Here is a 21,743-nt window from a genome sequence, read left to right on the forward strand (position 1 = left end):
GCGAACCTAGGTTCATCAAGTCTGTGGCTAATAGTAAGCCACGGGCAGCTTGATGATGGGCAGTGACCACATTGTGAAGGTGCAGCTGTGCAGTAGAACAAGTGTATACGTAACAGAGTGCCATCTTTATATGCTGAATAATTGAGATGAGTATCCCAGAAACAGAATGTTGTGTTGATACAGAAGTGGAGGAGTATGGTAATGCATTAGTGAAGTTGTACCTTTACTAGAAATTTCACAGTTTAAAATCTTCCCATAAATGCAAGCATGCTAGCGGACATGGCCTGCCTCAGGGCAGAATGTGAGTGCAAGTGCCCTTCAAAATCATGACACCATCATTGGCTAGCCACTGCTGTATGTGTGCTGCCCAAACACCATTGTTGTACTGTAATTTTAACAGCTGGGGGGGAGAGCGTGGGATCTGCTCAAAAAGGTGGGCAAGCCGTGCGGCACCCCAAAAAATGAGTGGAAAATGTGCGCCGCACCGAGAAATGAGCTTGGCCATGGACTAGGATGTGGTGTGGGCACGGGTGGAGCCAAATTTACATAAACTTAGCAATGGTGGGACAACAGACTAGGACTATGGTAGGGTAGTTTGTGAGCGCCTCTGACACAGGTGCCCCTCAGTTTAGGTAGTGACAGGGACCCCCCATGTTTAGTGACAGGGACCCCCCCCCCCCCCATAGTTTAGGTGGTAACAGGGACCCCCCATGTTTAGTGACAGGAACCTCCATGTTTAGTGACAGGGACCCCCCCCATAGTTTAGGTGCTGACAGGTGTCCCCCAGTTTAGATAGTGACCATCAGTTCAGCGGCTGATCAGAGGTCTGGCGCTGGCTGCTGGTATTCTGCCTTCTACATGATAGGCAGCGGGGATAGCCAGGGCGGCGACTGACGGCCGGGAGACTGGTAGTGGCTGATGGGGGCTGCCCCATTTTGCCCCTATGGGCAGCGTTTGTACTCTGCATAACTCCCAAGGAAGTATTGTATTATTATTTAGTATTTAGATAATCATTAAGTAATCAAAGACTTGACCAGACATAGCTTAGGGAGTGTTAAAAGCTTTTGCAGCTGATAACCTTTGAAATTTAAAAACTACCCAATCCAGTGGCAGTTAATAGGTGTTGTGCTTTAAGAATATCCATTCACATTCAAGCTCCATTTGAAATATGGCCTTCTCACTCCACAAGTTGCATTTTTCTCATTGCTGTCAAATGAACTCAAAAAATAATTTTCTCGGCATAGGATATCCTCGGCACATGCAAACCATCATTTTCCTTTTGACAGGCCCTTCGAACATCCAGCGGCCTCTTCTTGTGAGACACATTGTACTTGCTTCTATTCATGTCTTTGTAACAGATTAGAAGACCCTTGTTAGAAACAAACATCTTCTGTCTGCGCCCGGGAATTATATTTCATACCGATCCACTTCACTTAGCTCAGGAGGCATCAGAATACAACCAATATCACAGAAATCTTAGAACAACATTCCATTACGAGGGGGGGGGGGGAAATCATTTTTTGAGAGAGAATGTTGACTATTTTGGATGTTCCAAGAGCTCTTAACTTCTGGCTCTCACTCGTGATTGGATTTATGGAGAAGCGTGCTCGTCTTCTGGAGATTCCTAGACGGACATTAGGTGTATGTGGAGAAATGGAAGGCTCCAAGCCGGCCTCTCACACTAGATAATCTGAAATGGTGTGTGATAAATGGGAGCTACTTTTTTTTTCTCACAGAAAATGTTTGAGGATTAAATGTTCCTTTCAGAGATGAAATATTTTAATGGTGGCATACTCTATCAAAAAGTGTATCAGTATCTTGGGGGAAAGTATTTGGTATAGGATTACCAATGAAGTGCAGACATACACAATTTAGTGGAATAACTTCTCTCCACAACAGAAAATGGGAGTTCTGACACCGATGATAGGAACCTATTTTTTTTCTTTCTCAATGAGATGAAGCATGCATGAGGCGGGATGCTGTAAGTCAGCTATTTGACTTTGGGTGGACTTTAGTTGTGATAATAGAATGCTACATTTAAATTACCAGTCCGTTTTTAGCAGTTCACTATACAGTTCCTTGATGTCTAGTGCCCCCCCCCCCCCCCCTTTCTTATACAGTTCCCTGGTGTTTAGTATACCCCCATAAACAGATCCCTGGCAGCTAGTGCTTTCCCCCTCCCTTATACAGTTCTTTGGTGACTAGTGCTTTCCCCATCCCTCTACCCTTATGGTGGTCTAGGACATCACTTCCAAGATAGCTTTCCTGGTGGTCTAGAGTGGGCCAAACATAGTGCAAAGTGGGGAAACCACTTGTTGGCCAAATTTGATGTCTCTGTGGGCCAGAGTTTGACATGTAAGATCTACCGGTATGTTATTACCAGCACCCTATGGCAAGTACTAGCCAGACCCTATATAAGGCAGTGTTTTCCTTCACAGGCTGTGAGATATTTTACCATGACTCTGTGTGACTTCATTAATGTCACATCTTAGAAAACGTGTAACAGAACCGGTTAGGCATATAGGAGTCTGTTTACTACTCAGTGGGTGATGAAGGAGGTCCTGATGCTAGATCAATGGTACAAAGTGTAATTGGTCACAGTGCCAATCCAGGAGATAGGTGTTACACAACCACAATGGGGGAAGAATGGATGGGATTTGAACTTAGAGAACCTCAGAGTCGAAGCTCTGGTTCAGAAACAAATACCTAAGTAGAAGGAAGTCTGTGTATCCTTAAGATGCCCCGTCTCTGTGTCCTCCTATCCTCTTCCAATCGCTGGGACTCTCCTGCTGATCCTGGACAGGCCAGGCTAATTTTTCCACTTGGAATTTGAATCTTGGTTGTGTTCCAAATATTTTGAAACTTCAACTATATTTTTATATTTCGCCCTAACTGAATTATGCACTTTGCCCTGCATGTTGTACTTCTGAACAGTTCACCAGTTAAGGCTTTACGCTACAGGAAACTAAACATTTTAGTCACCATGAAATGCTGAACCTATTTCCTGACCTTACTGTAAAATTTACGTTTTTATTAGCAGGTCCTCGTGTTGTAGCAATTATGACAGAAATGATTGTATTACTCATTTTAAAGAACAAGCATGACTATTGTTCAAGGGTGGTGTGCTGCAGACCTTGTTGTGGTTAAAGGCTGGTGTTGGCTCTACTCATTTGTGGTTAGAAAAAGTGGTTTGTAGGTTAAGTATTTTAAAGAGTGAAATTTGCTTCAATCTGGATAAAACATGTTATGATTTTAAGATGTGGTTGAAAACTGATGTAAGGTTTTAACCTTAAGCCAATATGATTTAGTCTCCACGGTCAGCTTTGCTGATCTGATCATTTAGGATTGGTTTAGGCAATGATCTTATGTCTATATTCAAGACATCCATTTTCTAGAGCTAACTCTGAAAAGGGGGTCCAGAAGTGGTAACTGGAAAAAATAGAGATGGCCATTGAGAGGCTAATAATTTTAAGTTACTGCAAATTTTTTCGATTTTAAGAAAATATAAGCAGCTTGGAAATGGACCGATTAGTGTTATCAGCTACTACATTTGTTTGGCTCAATTCCAAAAATTAACATAAAAGTTTCATCAACTTGAAATTATCATCAGATATGTCCATGTTGAGGACAAGTGGCTTCTCCTTTTTCGGTACTCGGGTAGGTGGAGATAACTTCGCTGTGTGTGGGAAACTTATGGTGAAATATAGTGGAGGTTTTTGCTCTGGGTGAGCGACTTATGGTTAAATATGGTGGCGGTAACTATGCTTTGGGTGAATGGTTTATGGAAAAATATAGTGGAGACAAGTATGCTCTGGGTGGGCGACTTTTGGTAGAAGTTACTATGCCCGGGATGGTGACTTTTGGTGAACTATGGTGGAAGCTACTATGCTCTAGGCGGGCAACTTACGGTGGTGTTAACTATGCTCTGGTAGGGTGACATATGGTGGAGGTTGATATGCTCTGAGAGGGCAACCTATGGTGAAATATGGTGGAGGTAACTATGCTCTGGGTGGGCGACTTCTGATGGAAGTTACTATGCTCTGAGAGGGCAACCTATGGTGAAATATGGTGGAGGTAACTATGCTCTGGTAGGGTGACATATGGTGGAGGTTGATATGCTCTGAGAGGGCAACCTATGGTGAAATATGGTGGAGGTTACTATGCTCTGGGTGGGCGACTTCTGATGGAAGTTACTATGCTCTGGGAGGGCAACCTATGGTGAAATATGGTGGAGGTAACTATGCTCTGGGTGGGCGACTGATGGTGAACACAAGAAGCTTACTTTAATATAGGGACTTTCAGATATCGAGCGGCCACGCAGGAATTTGGAATTAATATAAAGGAAAATCAGTAGTAGTTCCACATAAGGTTAAAAGTAAATAAATACACACCTCTTGTTGGGGAAAATTATAATAAGCAGTTTGCAGCCAAATAGACTGTGAAACTGTCTACGTTTTTGAATTTACAATTTTATTTTTTGAACTTGGAATTTATTCACATACATAGACATGTTTATTTTATCCCATCAGTAATAGTTTTTTTTTATCTTGTTTCAGAACCACAGACCGCATTCCATATTGCATTTAAGATGCTGGACACTGATGGCAATGAACAGGTGGACAAGCGGGAGTTTTTTAAGGTAAGCAACTAAGTTTTCTTCCGCATATTTCTGCTATTCTATTCTATAGCTTGCCCACTGGACAAAACAGAAGTCATGTATGCACGCCATTGGATTACCGATGATGATGACTACTTTGGTTATAGACATTGTATTTTAATTATGGGCATAATTCTGCCAGAACCTGGAAGATTGTTTAAAAGCCTATTGTTTGAAAACGTTTGCATAATCACAGGAAAAGGCCGGTGTTCACTCCCAAACAGTACCTGTCTTAAAGGGAAGCCTATCAGCAAATTTAAGGACACAGCAAGTGCAGCTGCACTAGGGCTGTGGGGTCGAGGCGTCTGAACAATCTTTGAGCACCTGGAGTCGTACTCTGAGTCGTTGGTTTCATAAACGGAGGAGTCAGTCGGATGATTTATGTACCGATTCCATAGTCCTGACGGGTCTGGGGAGTCGGAGCAATTTTAAAAATGTCAAACAGGTTAGCAGTACAGGCAGAGTCCCAAGCCATGGCACTGCCTGGGACCAATACCCACATGCTAGACCACAAGGGGCAGAGCAGGTGCCCATTCCCCCCAGTGTCCTCACCACCAGAGAAACCAACCACCACAACTACTAAAAATTTAAAGAGATACTGAGCAGGGTTTTAAAAAAAACAATTTGGACTTACCTTTGGCTATCTCCAGCCCACCGTAGCAGCTGGCAGCTCCGTTAATCTGCAACTTACGCATGAAGTCGCCAGTACACATCCCCGCCGCGCACGTTACGTATCATCACTCTGGCCGGCGTGAGAGTCCTGTGGTTGCACAGACTCTCACGCTAGCCGGCATGATGACGCGTAACGTGCACAGTGGGGACTCGTACTGGCGACTTCAGGAAAAGGGGTGTGTTCACTCCCAATAGTCTGCAGGAAAGCAATCTGCAAATTTAAAGACACAACAAGTGCGTTTGCGCGATCACACACAACAAGGGGTGAACCCATCACCGTCCAAGAGGGGAGGCATTCATCTTTGTGGAATAGTAACCTAGTTTAAGAGCATGCAAAACACCTAGGATCTGGGACTAATCACTTTGTAACGAGTACATGGCGGTAGTCTCAGCGCAGGGTGAGCCAAATTGACGTCTCTGCTGCCGCTAAACTCCGGAGATGGTGATAAATACTATTCGCATACTATTGTCGCAACTTGGAGGGATATGTAATTCCGGGTCTGGCAGCCGCCGGAGCCCCGAATTACCACAACGCATTGCTGCTATGATGCTCAGCACCACGCGCCGAAATAACCTGCTTCGTTTAGAATTAATAATTTTTATGCTTGTGCAGTTATGTGAGAGTTGTTGTTTTTATCATAAAGGCTAAATGTTATTGGTTGGTGAGAGGCCTGATTATTCCTTTAATACTGATGTATTCTCCACGGTTATTTGCAGCTATGAGCCCTTGCAAACCTAAATTGGACATAAAAAGCCGCGTAATCGTTTTCTCTCTAGAAGCATATTGAGGTCCATTTGTTTTAAGGTCCTGCCACGTTCCCAGAGGGTGACTGAGACCCATGTGTTTCATATCCCCATGCGTGCCAGGATTAGCTGAACATAATTTGATGCAGTTTTTAAATGTGTTAATACTGTTTCTGAAAAACTGCCCACTGAATAATGGGTTTATGGAAACAAATCTGCTTTGTCATTTTTCTCCTATTCCTGTGGTTTCTCGGAAAAGCCCAGAGATTCAAACTATCAATAATGACGCTTTGGAGCCCTTTAAGACCACAACCGTTCTTTCGCTGGTTTAGCCTGTGATTACTGTGATTGGTTTACTGTAGTCATGGGGTCAGGAGCCAATGAAATTGGAAATAGACCTCTGCGAGCGGGCTGCAACGTCACCATATCGCTCATGAACGGATGGATGAGGAAAAGTTAAAATCTAAATGCTTGCAGAAATATGTTGCCACAAACAGGGCGTAGATATTAACTAGTGTGGTCCGGAAGAGGTTGAAAGCACAACCCATAACATTACCACAGGTTCAGCCTATGTGTGAGGATCATCCAGAAAGTAACAGCGGTTTGCTTCTATCTGCCATGCAAGGTATTCTTTCTGTGTAATTTAACTCACATCTGTCATGTTAATCTCTTCTCTCCTTGCTCTGCTTGTTACATAACTGCAGTACGCTGGTAACTGCTTGTTCAGCAGCATTAACATTGAGCCCCCCAATCCCACCAACTCATAGGGGAGGAGTGTGACGGTTACTACAGCAAAGTGAAAACCTTGTAAAAAAAGATATGATAAATGTGAAGGGGTTGATTATGTGGAGAATGATCAGAAGATCCAGTGTATCTAAAATGGGCAGCACAGTGGCGTAGTGGTTAGCGCTCTTGCCTGGGTCCCTGGTTCGAAGCCCATCAAGGTCATCGTTTGCAAGGAGTTTGTATGTTCTCCCCGTGTCTGCGTGGGTTTCCTCTGGGTCTCTGGTTTCTTCCTACATCCCAAAAACATATAGATAAGTTAATTGTCTTCCCCATAAATTTAGCATTAGACTACATTAAATACACTACACTATATAGACATATGACTATGGTAGGGACTAGAGTGTGAGCCCCTGTGAGGGGCAGTTAGTGACAATACAATACAGGATCTTCTCAAAAAATTAGCATATTGTGATAAAGTTCATTATTTTGTGTAATGTACTGATAAACATTAGACTTTCATATATTTTAGATTCAAATACACCCAACTGAAGTAGTTCAAGCCTTTTATTGTTTTAATATTGATGATTTTGGCATACAGCTCATGAAAACCCAAATTTCCTATCTCAAAAAATTAGCATATTTCATCCGACCAATAAAAGAAAAGTGTTTTTAAAACAAAAAAAGTCAACCTTCAAATAATTATGTTCAGTTATGCACTCAATACTTGGTCGGGAATCCTTTTGCAGAAATGACTGCTTCAATGCGACGTGGCATGGAGGCAATCAGCCTGTGGCACTGCTCAGGTGTTATGGAGGCCCAGAATGCTTTGATAGTGGCCTTAAGCTCATCCAGAGTGTTGGGTCTTGGGTCTCTCAACTTTCTCTTCACAATATTCCACAGATTCTCTATGGAGTTCAGGCCAGGAGAGTTGGCAGGCCAATTGAGCACAGTAATACCATGGTCAGTAAACCATTTACCAGTGGTTTCGGCACTGTGATCAGGTGCCAGGTCGTGCTGAAAAATGAAATCTTCATCTCCATAAAGCTTTTCAGCAGATGGAAGCATAAACCCACTTTTGAACCAGAAACAGCGGCAGAAGTGCCTGACCTGGGCTACAGAGAAGCAGCACTGGACTGTTGCTCAGTGGTCCAAAGTACTTTTTTCGGATGAAAGCAACTTTTACATGTCATTCGGACTTCAAGGTGCCAGAGTCTGGAGGAAGACTGGGGAGAGGGAAATGCCAAAATGCCTGAAGTCCAGTGTCAAGTACCCACAGTCAGTGATGGTCTGGGGTGCCATGTCAGCTGCTGGTGTTGGTCCACTGTGTTTAATCAAGGACAGGGACAATGCAGCTAGCTATCAGGAGATTTTGGAGCACTTCATGCTTCCATCTGCTGAAAAGCTTTGTGGAGATGAAGATTTCATTTTTCAGCACGACCTGGCACCTGCTCACAGTGCCAAAACCACTGGTAAATGGTTTACTTACCATGGTATTAGTGTGCTCAATTGGCCTGCCAACTCTCCTGACCTGAACTCCATAGAGAATCTGTGGAATATTGTGAAGAGAAAGTTAAGAGACGCAAGACCCAACACTCTGGATGAGCTTAAGGCCGCTATTGAAGCATCCTGGGCCTCCATAACACCTGAGCAGTGCCACAGGCTGATTGCCTCCATGCCACGCCGCATTGAAGCAGTCATTTCTGCAAAAGGATTCCCGACCAAGTATTGAGTGCATAACTGAACATAATTATTTGAAGGTTGACTTTTTTTGTTTTAAAAACACTTTTCTTTTATTGGTCGGATGAAATATGCTAATTTTTTGAGATAGGAAATTTGGGTTTTCATGAGCTGTATGCCAAAATCATCAATATTAAAACAATAAAAGGCTTGAACTACTTCAGTTGTGTGTATTTGAATCTAAAATATATGAAAGTCTAATGTTTATCAGTACATTACAAAAAATAATGAACTTTATCACAATATGCTAATGTTTTGAGAAGATCCTGTATACTCTGTGCAGCGCTGCGTAATATGTCAGCACTATATAAATACATAAATCTAAAATAAAATGTTTCCTTGATTGACTAAATGATAACGGCTGTTACTTTCCTGATGAACCTCATACATAGCTGGGAAGAGGTGACACATGACCTGAGTTGCCCAAGACAAGTAAATGTTTCGTGGCACATGCTTTGGGATTCTATGCCTTAGACATCATGTTTTCCAAATGGAAGTCATCTTTATACTGCTCTCTTTTTTGCATACATTGTTTTTTTTCAAATTATACAGTCGAAAAAGAAAAAATCTATTGTATTTACAGTATCTTGCTTTTTCTACCTGTTTAATATTGAATGAGAGCAACATTTTTATTTATTTTTTATAAAATCCAGAATTGGTACCATCAATTTTATGTCATAAAGATCGATTGTTACATATGTGCCTCATAGTATCTTAGGCAAATCTAAAAATGCTTAAAAAAAATCTACATTTATTTATTTTTTTCCAAGATTTTTTTATTTATATGCTGGAATAATAAGGTAATGGCAGGAGACGTTTCGGATTTTGTACAGATTTCTGCTAAAATGTAAATGGAAACCAATTGGGGACTAGGCATAGTTTTGCCATCATGCACCAATCAATTTAATCAGGGAGAGATCGATTGCTTGTGGAATTGGGTGCTCATTAATAGTGTTATGGCTTCCTTGAAGCCCATCCTTATGGGTTAAATTAACTCTTCCTCTGAATGTTCCAGCAGTAGCATCACACCGGGTCTTCTAGAGGTGGGCCACATTCAGTGCAGCAAGCCAGCCTCAGTGGTGATAACTGGTGGAGCAGTTTGGACAATGCCAATTAGAGCCAAATCTGCTTGGCACAACTTTGGCTGGCTCCATGGCTGTCTAGCCTGATGATAGGATCCCATGTAGATGTAGGCTCTTTAAGGTGAGTATAGGAGTGTGTTTGTGGGTGATGCATCATTTGGTTAGGAGAAGATCCTACTTGTGTAGAAAACATACCCAGTCGGCACATTTTCTACACCTCCAAGAAAAGCAGGAAGCGGATCTTACTGTTAAAATAGGATCCGCTTCCACTTGTGGAAAACAAACACAACGCCGCAAATGGAACGCAGAGTCCCGACCTGCAGCATTCTTTCAGAAAAACAGACTGCAAAATGCCAGGTGCACGGATGTAAGGAAATCCTATGAGAACAAACTGTGTTCATTCTCACTAGGCTGGTCACCACATTTGAAACGCAAATACAGTGTGCGTCCTGGTTCTGCTATGGGACTCCCCATTGGATCGTAAAAGACCAATCGGAATTCTCAGAAACGGGGTTCTCATTGGCTCATGAGAGAGCCCCAGGCTCCGGTCTGTTCCGGCTATTCCCTGGACCGAGCGGCGGTGTTGAGACTGTGGGCAGAGTGCAAAACAGCAGGTATTGTGAACGACAGCGAGGACGTGCGACAGAACACAGCACATCCTTACCATGCTGTTTTCCATCCACTCAAATATGAACTGAGCCTTAGCCGCAACCACTAGGGCACACTCTAAAGGCAGTAGCAGTGTTAGGGAGTCTTGCCCAAGGTCTCCTCATTGAATAGGTGCTGGCTTACTGAACATGAAGAGACACGAAATTTGAACCCAGGTCTCCTATGTCAGAGACAGAGCCCTTAATGTGTACGCTATCCAGCCACTGTTGCAAGGCAGGATTTATACTTTTACCACCCCTAGGTCAAGTATGTGGAGGTTCCCTTCCACATACAGCAGTGCACCTCCCATTTTATGTGCAGCCCCCTCATTCATCGCTCTCTTGGTGAAGCCGCACTCACTGGCTAACCATCCAAGCCTGGACAGCAAGGCATGCAGAAGATTCTATCCTGGACGCCACAGGATCACAAGTGCAGCATGAACGTAATGATCCGCACCACATTTAGAAATGTATCTTCATTTGTTTATTAAAAAACATACATATTTAAAAAGAACCGTAGGACAAGACAGTCCACTGTTTCCGGCTCTTGGCCATCCTCAAGTTGCCGAGTTCACCTACATTTCTAAAGGTGGTGGGGATCATTATGTTCATGCCTATCATCCACGTATGCAGCCTCTCTGTTATTCACACCTCCTTTGAGCACTACTTTCCCCTTTTCATGTGTTGCTCCCCATTTGCAGCTTTTGCTTTCATATATAGCAACTATATTTCATGTCCAGATGCCCCTTGTGCTATAGCTGCTCAAGGCCCGGGCCTTTGTGGCCTCTACAGAAATACAGCCCTGACCACAAATGAATTGAAAATCTGATGCTAATAATTTGATCTTTAACCTCCTTAGCGGTAACCCCGTGCTGGACACTGGGTAAGCCGCTCGGGAGGATTTCTCAGGCCCCGCTGGGCCGATCTGTATAATTTTTTTTTTTATACACGCAGCTAGCTGCGTGTTACTTACGATCGCCTCGCGCCGATTCGCCGCTACCTGCCGCATCAGAGGGTGCCCCCCCCCCCCCCCGAGACCTGTGCGCTGCCTGGCCAATCAGTGCCAGGCAGCGCTGAGGGGTGGATCGGGACTCCCTCTGACGTCCGGACGTCTATGACGTCATCGCGCGCATCGCCATGGCGACGGGGGAAGCCCTCATGGAAATCCCGTTCAGAACGGGATTTCCGGATGGGCATACGCGCCGGCGGCGATCGGCGCGTACTGGGGGACGCCACAGGGAGGGGGGAAGCATGTAGCTAGCGCTAGGCTAGCTACATGCTAAAAAAAAAAAAGTGAAAAAAACGTTCCCGTGGCCGCGCAGCCGCATTTATCATACCGCCAGGGAGGTTAAGTTGCACTGGGTGAACAAGTTGAACCACAGAGATGACCTCAACTGATTGTTAAATAGTGGCATGAACATGGAAGAAGATGCTGGCATTATATAAATTTTAAAATAATATTTGTTTTTTTGTTTTTTCCGGGAAGCTGCAGGGCTTAGTCGCACTGTGACGGCAGCTGCACTGCTAACTTTAAAATGTGACATTTTTCAGTGACATGGTTTGTAAAATACAATCACAAGATGTTCAGATTTCCATTTTAGCAAGTGTTTACTATGCTATTTGTGTTGTTGATAATGAAGGTGTTTTCCAGAATATTTATAAAGCCGGAGTGCTGCCCCCTCCTGCACTGCCATGGCAAGTGGCTGTTGAGTGATCATCCAGCTGTTGTTTACAATTGCTCGGAGCAGAAAAGTTCAAATATAGAGATATAATTATGCTCACAGAGTGCTTTGTGTATCCGAACAGACAAATCCTCTCCAGCAGTCCAGGGGAGGAAATCTTACAGTATGTTCCCTCATCCCCACCATAAAACAGCAGGAAAATGCTTCTCTGGGTTTATAGTCTCCTTTAAAACCCAATTTGTAATTTACTAGTATAGAATGCCATTAGTTAGAAGGTAAATGCTATTAATTAGACGTCATAGAGGTTTTAACGACCCAGAACCACTAGGAAAGTATAGAAGACTAAAAGAGACCAAAAGGCCCTCCTACCAAAAAAGAAATGCCCAGTGTAATTTGCTTTCTTAAAGAGACTCCGTAACAAAAATTGCATCCTGTTTTTTATCATCCTTCAAGTTCCAAAAGCTATTCTAATGTGTTCTGGCTTACTGCAGCACATTCTACTATCACCATCTCTGTAATAAATCAACTTATCTCTCTCTTGTCAGACTTGTCAGCCTGTGTTTGGAAGGCTGCCAAGTTCTTCAGTGTTGTGGTTCTGTGATGCATCTCCACCCTCCAGGCCCCTCTCTGCACACTGCCTGTGTGTTATTTAGATTATGGCAGGTTATCTCTGCTGTATTATCTTTTACAAGCTGGATAAATCCTCCTCTGAGCTGGCTGGGCTTTCACATACTGAGGAATTACATACAGGAAGAGCTGTCTGCACTCTGCAGGAAGAAAAAGCCTGACACTTCAGTGGAAGATAGCTGCAGGGGGGAAGAAACACACAAATGATCTCTTGAGATTAAAAAGGATGGGTGTATACAGCCTGCTTGTGTATGGATGTATTTTCTATGTGTGGACATACTGTACATCAACCTACTTCCTGTTTTGAGAAAAGGGAGACCGAGAGCCCAATATAGTGTAGTATGTTGTATAAATAGAGAAAAATGTTAAAAGTAAGTATTATACTTACAAACCTGGGTTGCTCTAAGGCAACCACTGTATACGCAGGTGGGGAGATTAAGCCTGACCTCACTCAGGACTAAGATGTCGCTCTCTGTAGATAGGAAAAGAGGGTATATCACCCTTCCACCAAGGGTGGACAACTTAATATGCAAGGATACAGAGGCGCCAGTAGGATAAAACAAGATAAAAGGTTTAAAACGGTTTAGGTGGCGGTGGTGGACCGTCCACACACAAACAGACAAAAAATCGCTGTTGATTGTAGAAAAAAAAAATTCACAATTTATTCACATACTCCTACATAAAAGTGCAACGCGTTTCACGGGCAAACATCCACAGAGGTGCCAAGCTATCAATATACTCAGAGCTGTGAGATACTCCGTTCGTTTATTGCCTGATGAAGCGGGATGTTTGCCCGTGAAACGCGTTGCACTTTTATGTAGGAGTATGTGAATAAATTGTGAATTTTTTTTCTACAATCAACAGCGATTTTTTGTCTGTTTGTGTGTGGACGGTCCACCACCGCCACCTAAACCGTTTTAAACCTTTTATCTTGTTTTATCCTACTGGCGCCTCTGTATCCTTGCATACTTCCTGTTTTGGTGGCCATTTTGTTTGTTTATAAACAAACTTTTTAAAACTGTTTTTAACCACTTTTAATGCGGCGGGGAGCGGCGAAATTGTCACAGAGGGTAATAGGAGATGTCCCCTAACGCACTGGTATGTTTACTTTTGTGCGATTTTAACAATACAGATTCTCTTTAAAACAGAACTGTGGTTACCAATAATGCACCTCTGCTGAATATGCAAATGATCTCTTTATGCCTCTGAAGCCATTCTTACATCCAGCAATCACCGGCGCCCAAATTAATCACTGAGCGCCAATACAGCCGTAATTCTCGTTCTAGCCTATGGCTATTGTTGTAGGCTTATTATGTTAACAAATATTGTTTTTCTGTTAAGGAAAGACCAATAAGAGTATTTAAAGGCAATGAATTGAGTCAGGTTTCAGAAAGTCATCTTCCTCAAATGTTTTCATCAATATATTATACTATAGGATGGAGTCATTGATGTGAGAAGATGAAGGCAGCCACACTTGGTTACAACCTCATAGATAAGAAAACTGGGCTTCAGTCAATCCTATGTCACATTTGACAAGATTCATTTAAAGAGAACCCGAGGTGGGTTTGAAGAATATTATCTGCATACAGAGGATGGATCTGCCCATACAGCCCAGCCTCTGTTGCTATCCCAAACCCCCCTAAGGTCCCCCTGCACTCTGCAATCCCTCATAAATCACAGCCACGCTGCTGACAAACAGCTTGTCAGAGCTGGCTGTGTTTATCTCTATAGTGTCAGTCTGCTGCTCTCCCCGCCTCCTGCAGAACTCCGGTCCCCGCCTGCATCCCTTCCCTCCCTGCTGATTGGAGGGAAGGGACAGGGGCAGGGACCGGAGCTATGTAGGAGGCGGGGGAGCAGCTGAGACTGACACTACAGATGTAAACACAGCCTCACAGCACGGCTGTGATTTATGAGGGATTGCAGAGTGCAGGGGGACCTTAGTGGGGTTTGGGATAGCAACATAGGCTGGGCTGTATAGGCAGATCCAGCCTCTGTATGCAGATAACATTCTTTAAACACACCTCGGGTTCTCTTTAAGGCCTTTCCTGGTTCTGACAGGCAGCATCAGCGTAATAAAGCAGAATAAGTGTTCCTCAAATGCCCTTTCTTCCTCCCCCCAAACCACCTGACACCTGCTGCATGCTCAGTCGTGATTCTTCTGTCAATTTCCACAAAACACGGCTCGTTTAACATTTTTAAGTTCTTTAAAAAACTTTTGGCATAATCCATAATGCAAAAAGTCAGTGCACTCATGAATACTGGCGAGTTCACAAGTAGCTGGTGCAAAGGCCAACAGCTTTTTTGCAAATTTAGCACTCGGGACATGTCCATTTTAGTCAAATACAGTTTGTCAAGTTTTGAATGGGATGTGCTCCACTGTTTTATAGTCTATGCATACTGGGATGCTTAAAGGAGTTCTGTTAGGGGTTGAGGAGAAAAACAGACACTTACCTTGGGCGTCTATCAGCCCCCTGCAGCGATAATGTCCCACGGAATACTTTTTTTCATCCTTTGGTGGCATTCAGCAAAAGCATAGCATTTTAACCCCTGCAGGGGAACACGGCAGTGTCTCAGGTAGTCCATACTGGTTGCTACATGTAGCATCCAGGATGAAGTGGGAAGATGGGAAACAACTGGATCAAGCTCAAATGATGGAAATCGTTTGTGCCGGCGGTTGTCTATTCACGTCAATGGACAGCGAGTGCAGCAGCCGTTGTTTAAAGCCGTTGAGACATCTGTGTGAACCGGCCCTAAAGCTGATGGTGGGCAGTTGCCTGAAGTGAAAGTTAGCTCATGGGTGCTTATCGACTACAACTGTGGACAGCTTTCCTGTCCTTCGCAGCTCTCCAAAAAATGATAGATGCTTTCTAAAGTTATTCCGCATTCAACCTATATAGGCAATAGATTTTCTAGTTACGGAAGTGTTTATTCACAAGCAAGCTGTATTTGTCCTTCACGGCACTTTGACAAGTCATTGATGAACTTTAGTGCAAGGACTGAGGTTCTAGATTTTAAAATACTTTATAACTACTGCTCAGGTTACCTGCAATTGGAAAAATAGATTCTTAAAGAGACTCTGTAACAAATTTTTCAGCCTTAGTTCTTCTATCCTATAAGTTCCTATGCCTGTTCTAATCTGTTCTGGCTTACTGCAGTCTTTCCTAACTGCACTGTCTCTGTAATAAATCAATGTATCTTTCCTCTGTCCTGTTTGTCGGGCTAAAAGGCTTGATTGTGTGGAATGTGCAGGGCTGCTTGTGATTGGTAGAAGCGATACACACCCTCTGCAGGCCCCCTGCACACTCTGAATGACTCACACACTATGCTTAGCTAAGTCTATTAGAAGCTGGTTAGTTTGTTTGTAAACACTGCCTAAAACTGTTAATTACAAGCCAGGATTGCAGCAGAGAGTGGCAGAAACAGCACAGTGGGGCACAGGAGAAAATAATGAATAGAATGGTATGCTTTTTATTGTAAGAATATTAGAGTACAGATTCTCTTTAAGGCAGAATGCAATGCCTGCTGTAATCGCCCCATGCTGTAACCTGGAAAGCAGAAATGTCTTAAAATAATACTTAACACAAGCCAATTTTTATTCTTGCTGACCTTTGAGGAATGAGACGGATGGGAAGGTATGTGATTTATTTTTATATGCAAGTGGCATGATTACTTTTACACTTTCTTACATCTGCATGTGATGTTGGTACATATCTGCTTACTTATATAACTCTGATAAAAGTGAATTGGGACTCCACCTAAAGCTCATATTTTGGGCGATTTGTGGGACTTTGGGAGACAACATGAAGAGTAGATTAAGGTGGCCATACATACCTCGACTTGCGGCCGTTTGACCATCCGATTCCATAATTACTATCGAATTGGATGAAAATCGGTGTCGCCAAGTGCATGCCCGATCAACGATGCGACCAATTACAAGCAACCAACGTATAGATCGAACATGCAGCAAGATGTTGGGCCGTCGTGGTTGATTTGGTAACGTAGAGTGATATTGGGCCGAACACGAGAAATCCCCAGCCGCTGTTCCCCCTAGTATATAAATGTGCCCCCCGTGTCTGCATTCATATATTACATGTCCTGTGTCGCCCACCGCACAGCGCCCATCCGTCTTCGGGACAAGACTCTTCCATTGGGGGGGGGGGGGGGGGAGGTAACATTTATACACTGGAGAGCGGTGGTGGGCTCGGCCATTTCATGCTGAAATCAATTGGGAATCGGCCTGCGGTGTATGGGCAGCCGACAGATCTCTCTCCAATCAGATTCGATTAGAGGGAGGTTTGTCTCTTGGTTGAATCTGCCCATCATCGCTAGATGTATGGCTACCTTTACAGATCCATCCTCCTGTTGTCTTCCAAACACAGGAATTCAGCTTGATTTTTTTCAGCGACTTCTGCAGGAAATCTCAAGAGATTACACAGGAGTTACAATATCTTTATTAAACTTTACACATAAGTAGGTGCAATATGCCTTTTTTCTTTTATTTTTATTTGCTCATAGCTATCCTTTAACAATCTGTAATGTCTTTGCTGTAAAGGAGAGCCTGATTGGTTGCAGACATGCAATAAGAGCGCCAAGTAACTTTGAGTGTTGGAAAAAAAAACTAGTAGCATATTGGGAAAATCACTGTTATTCTATTATTGGGCGCTGACTAATTCCAAGAGTAGAATATCGGTAATTTTTCCTCTATTCTACTATCGCTCTACCTAACCTTCCTCCCACACTAACCTTTCCTCTATCTGCTCCTAACACTAGCTTACTGTTACCCTAACACTAACCACCCCCTGCCTCCACCTACCACTAACACTTTAGTAACGCTGTTGGGTTCGACTACATAATAGCCAAACTCCATGTCCCTAATCCAGAACACAGAGTAGGGACACCAAGAGCCAAATATAGTGTGGTATGTACTGGTAGTTGAAATGAAGTATGGTAGAGTAATAAGCTATACTCACAAAGCAGGGTTACCTCAAAGGAAACCACTGTATAGGCAGGTGGGGAGATTGGACCTGACTCCACTCAGGATTAAGAAGTCGCTCTCCATAGATGAGTATAAGAAGGGAGAAACACCCCTCTACCAGGGATGGACTTGATATAGCATAATATGGATACAGAGGTGCCAAAAAGCTAAAAGTATTTAAAAAGTTTAAAACATGAGGAGGCAGTGGTGGACTGAACTAGCAGACACAAAAAATGCCAATGTGTTTGTCAAATAGAATAAGTTTATTTACATACTCCAGGGGCCAATGCAACGCGTTTCACAGGTTTGATCCTGCTTCGTCAGGCAATAACAACATAGTAATAGCATATGTGGTCAGTAGAAGAGCCAGGCGGAGGTGCCTGGCTCTTCTACTGACCACATATGCTATTACTCCCTATTTTCTTCCCTTTCCACTACCACTTTGCCTATCCCATCAACTCTGCTGCCCAAATTGTCCTCTGGGCGCCGCGATAGGTCTATGGTGGTGCCCAAATTTCCAAATGTGCACCCATTTTTGCCGATTCGAGTTGGTTGCTGTCTTTGACAGCAGCTGTTCCTTCTAGACCCATTATTGGCAAGCAAGTAGACAATGCAGGAACATGCAGCTATGGCAGACCAAGGTCTGATGTTGTGAAACTAGAATCATTCGTCATTCAGAACGTTTGGGTAAAATAGTTGATACAAGCTTCTTTTTCAGAGTTTGCAAAATTTGAGATTTATCGTTAAGCAGGAGGAATTTCAGAGCAAATAATTCACTGATATTGTAAGTTGAATAGGAAAGTGGACTGACAATTCTCTTCTCTGTTTTTGTAGTTACAGAAAATTATGGGCACAAAAAATGAACTCCAGACAGCTTCTACCCAGGTAAGTGGTTATCCTGAGCAATCTGCGCGGCTCCCACTCAGGGGTAACTGAGAGGAGCTTGCTGGGAATATTTGTCATTAACGTGGAGAGTACAGAAGAAGCAGGATAAGGAACCCAGGGTGAGACTTGCCCCAGCTGTATCTACATCTAGGCCTTACTAAAGCCTCAGTTCCTATAGAATCCACTTTCTTCCAGTTGCGGAACTACCATGTATTAGGCCTCCTGCAAAAAAGATTTCATGGGGCTCCCTAGGTCCATAGCAGCCCCCCCCCCCCCTCCCCTGGGACCAGACAGGCAACCAGTAAACATTCCGACCACCCCCTCCCACCATGCAGAGTAGCACAGGGAGCGTTATTATTTACCTGCTTCACAGCAGCAGCACTCTCTGCTGCCGGTCGCCAAGTTCCCGATCACATGACTCGCATCGGTCACGTGATCAGGAGACGGTGAATGGCAGTAGAAAGAGTGTGCTGTGATGTACAGAGGAGACCCACAGCACTGGAAGTAATATTACACTCACTAACTGTTCCAGTGCTGCCGGTCTCCTCTGTGCGCCACAGCACATCCTCTCTGCTGCCATTCACCAGCTCCCAATTACATGACCGATGCAAGTCATGTGATCAGGAGCTCGGCAAAAGGCAGCGGAGAGGGTGTGCTGTGATGCACAGAGATCCACGGCGCTGGAAGCAGGTAAATATAGTGCTCCCTGTACTACTCTGCTTGTGGATTGGAGGAGGAGGGGTCCTCACAGCCCCTGGGCCACCTGCAATCACAGGGGCTATTGTTACACCCATGCTTTCTTCCATCCCCCTTGTGCAAGACCCATGTGGGCTATTCCTTGTAATCGCGGGTCCTTTTCACTTAGTCAGTTATGCAAAGAATGAAACAATAAGAAAGGAATGCTAAAACAATGAAACAAAAATCCAGCAGTTAAATTGTTTTACACTTTCCAGATTTTTCATGTAGTCGAAATGAAATTTCGTCTTAAAACTCTCAATTTCTAACTGCAGCAAAACTTTAAACTTTTCTAGTTTTGAGGTACACTAGAGAAATCGCATTGGAGAGACTTCTGCTGGTTGCCAGCGGTGTCGGCAGTCAGAAGTATAGGGGACATACAGACTGTATTTAATATACATTTTTATTACAGCGCTGCGGGCGGTTAAAACCAGACAGGTTTAAAGCACACCTAATGTGAGTGGATATGGAGGCGGCCATATTTATTTCCTTTTGAATAATACCGGATGCCTGGTTATCCTGCTGATCTGCCCTTTATGCTTTTAGCTATAGACTCTGAACAGGCATGCAGATTTGATGCTTCTGACTGGACACTGATTGGATTGCCCATGTGCTTGTTTCAGGTATGTGATTCAGACAATACTGCAGCCAAAGAGATCAGCAGGGCTGCCAGGCAACTACTAGCTTTGTTTAAACAGAAATAAATATGGCAGCCTCCATATCCTTCTCAGTTCAGGTGGATTTGGGCTTTCACTGAGGGCATGGGTAAGACTATAACTCAGTTTGTAGCATGGCTGCCTTATAGCAGTAGTGTCCTGATTTCATTTGCCACTTGGAACCAGTGTCTTGAGCTTGGAGCTACTCTGTCCAGTGTTTGAGGAACTGCAATACTGTAGCTTCAGTTCCCACTCACATACCACCAAAACATCAAGTGAACCCAAACTCTTGCACAGGACATTAGGAAATGCATAGAGTAATGTACCCTGTATGTATTTAGAGCAAGGCTGTGGAGTCGGAGTAGAAACAATTTTGGGTACCTGGAGTCAGAGGTACCATTAGCTGAGGAGTCTGAGTCAGATGATTTTTGTACCAAGTTCACAGCCCTGGTAAATATTAGACTAACGAGTCGGAATCAAGGAGTCAGGCCTGGTGCACACCAAAACCCGCTAGCAGATTTTGAAATGCTTTTTCTTATTTTTCTGTAGCGTTTCAGCTAGCGTTTTGCGGTTTTGGGAAGCGTTTTTGGTGTAGTAGATGTCTTATATTGTTACAGTATAGCTGTTACTGAACAGCTTCTGTAACAAAAACGCTTTACTTTAAAAATACTTTACTTTTAAAAATACTTTACATTGGAGGCAGAAACGCCTCCGCAATCCAAAATCTGCAGCAGCCCGGGAGTATGCGTTTCTGCAAAACGCCTCCCGCTCTGGTGTGCACCAGCCCATTGAGATACATTGACCAGGCGTATCTGCAGCCGCAAGCGGATCGCAAAACACTGCCGAACCGCTCTGGTGTGCACTAGGCCTCAGAGCCATTTTGGGTACCTGGAGTTGGAGTCTGTTTCATAAACTTAGGAGTCGGATGATTTTTTTACTGACACCATAGCCCTGATTAAGAGAGTTTAGCCTGTCTAACTCACCATCATGTGTGACTAATAATCACAAGTTTAATTTCATCGCTCAGCTGTGTCACATCAGGAATCTTGGCAGGCCTCGGCATAGCAGCTAATTTATAAACAAAGGATATTAGCACTATGTCTGATTCTGTGAAAGCAGGAGGTAGACACACTGCAGATTTATTGCAGGGTTTGTATCAGCTGTAACAAAGCAACGTATTTTTTAAGGGTTGGTTCACACTAGAGGTGTTTTTGGAATTTTTAAGCACAAGCTATTTGCGCCCTAAAAGCGCTTACACTATTCTTTCCAATGGTTCTCATTGGGGCGTTCCGTTTTCTTGCCGCTGACAAAAGCGCTGCATGACCGGTTTTCAGGGCGATTTGCCCTGAATGGAAGGTATAGGGAAATCGCAAAGCGCTTTCTATAGCGATTTCCCCAGCACTTTAATGAATGAAAACATTGTATTTATTCATTTCCGGGGGCAAAGCAATCACTTCTTGACTGATGTCAGGAAGTGAATTAAATAATTGCTCTGCTAAAGTGCTTCGAAAGCGCTTATAACACGCAGAGTGATTAGGAAAAAAATAATCGCTCAGCGCGGGCGATAGCGAGAGCTCAATGCAATGGTGAACAAGGCCTAAAGGCTTTTATGCAGTTGCGTATCTTTTAGAGCAGAGAGGAAGTTCTGAGTTCAGGTCCGCTTTATACTAGTTCCTTTCTAAAACCAATTTCTGAAGGCAGGTGCGTGCAACTGATGTAGAAAATTAGATTGTGAGCTCCACTGGATGGACAATGATATGAATGATTAAAATGTCACCTGCCAATTGCACATTATAAATGAAGCCACAAAACAACGTTTGTGCAGTGTACAGGCACTTTAACTACCGTACTTGGGGGGGGGGGGGGGGGGGGGGGGGGGGGGGGGGGGGGGGGGGGGGCTGCAGTAGCAGCTTTAAGA

The 21,743-nt window shown here is 43.7% G+C and overlaps 1 protein-coding gene across 2 annotated transcripts in view; it reads left to right on the top strand.

Annotated features, from left to right (window-relative positions):
- The window catches only part of MICU2 (mitochondrial calcium uptake 2), a 419,619-nt gene that overhangs the window by 322,943 nt on the left and 74,933 nt on the right, over positions 1-21,743 (top strand). For both annotated transcript variants that reach the window (XM_068266953.1, XM_068266952.1), the window contains exons 6-7: positions 4,557-4,639; positions 18,384-18,434. In XM_068266953.1, coding sequence (XP_068123054.1) covers positions 4,557-4,639; positions 18,384-18,434 — 134 coding nt within the window. The remainder of the gene's footprint in view (positions 1-4,556; positions 4,640-18,383; positions 18,435-21,743) is intronic.

Source organism: Hyperolius riggenbachi, chromosome 2 (genome assembly GCF_040937935.1).
Source record: "Hyperolius riggenbachi isolate aHypRig1 chromosome 2, aHypRig1.pri, whole genome shotgun sequence".
NCBI lineage: Eukaryota > Metazoa > Chordata > Amphibia > Anura > Hyperoliidae > Hyperolius > Hyperolius riggenbachi.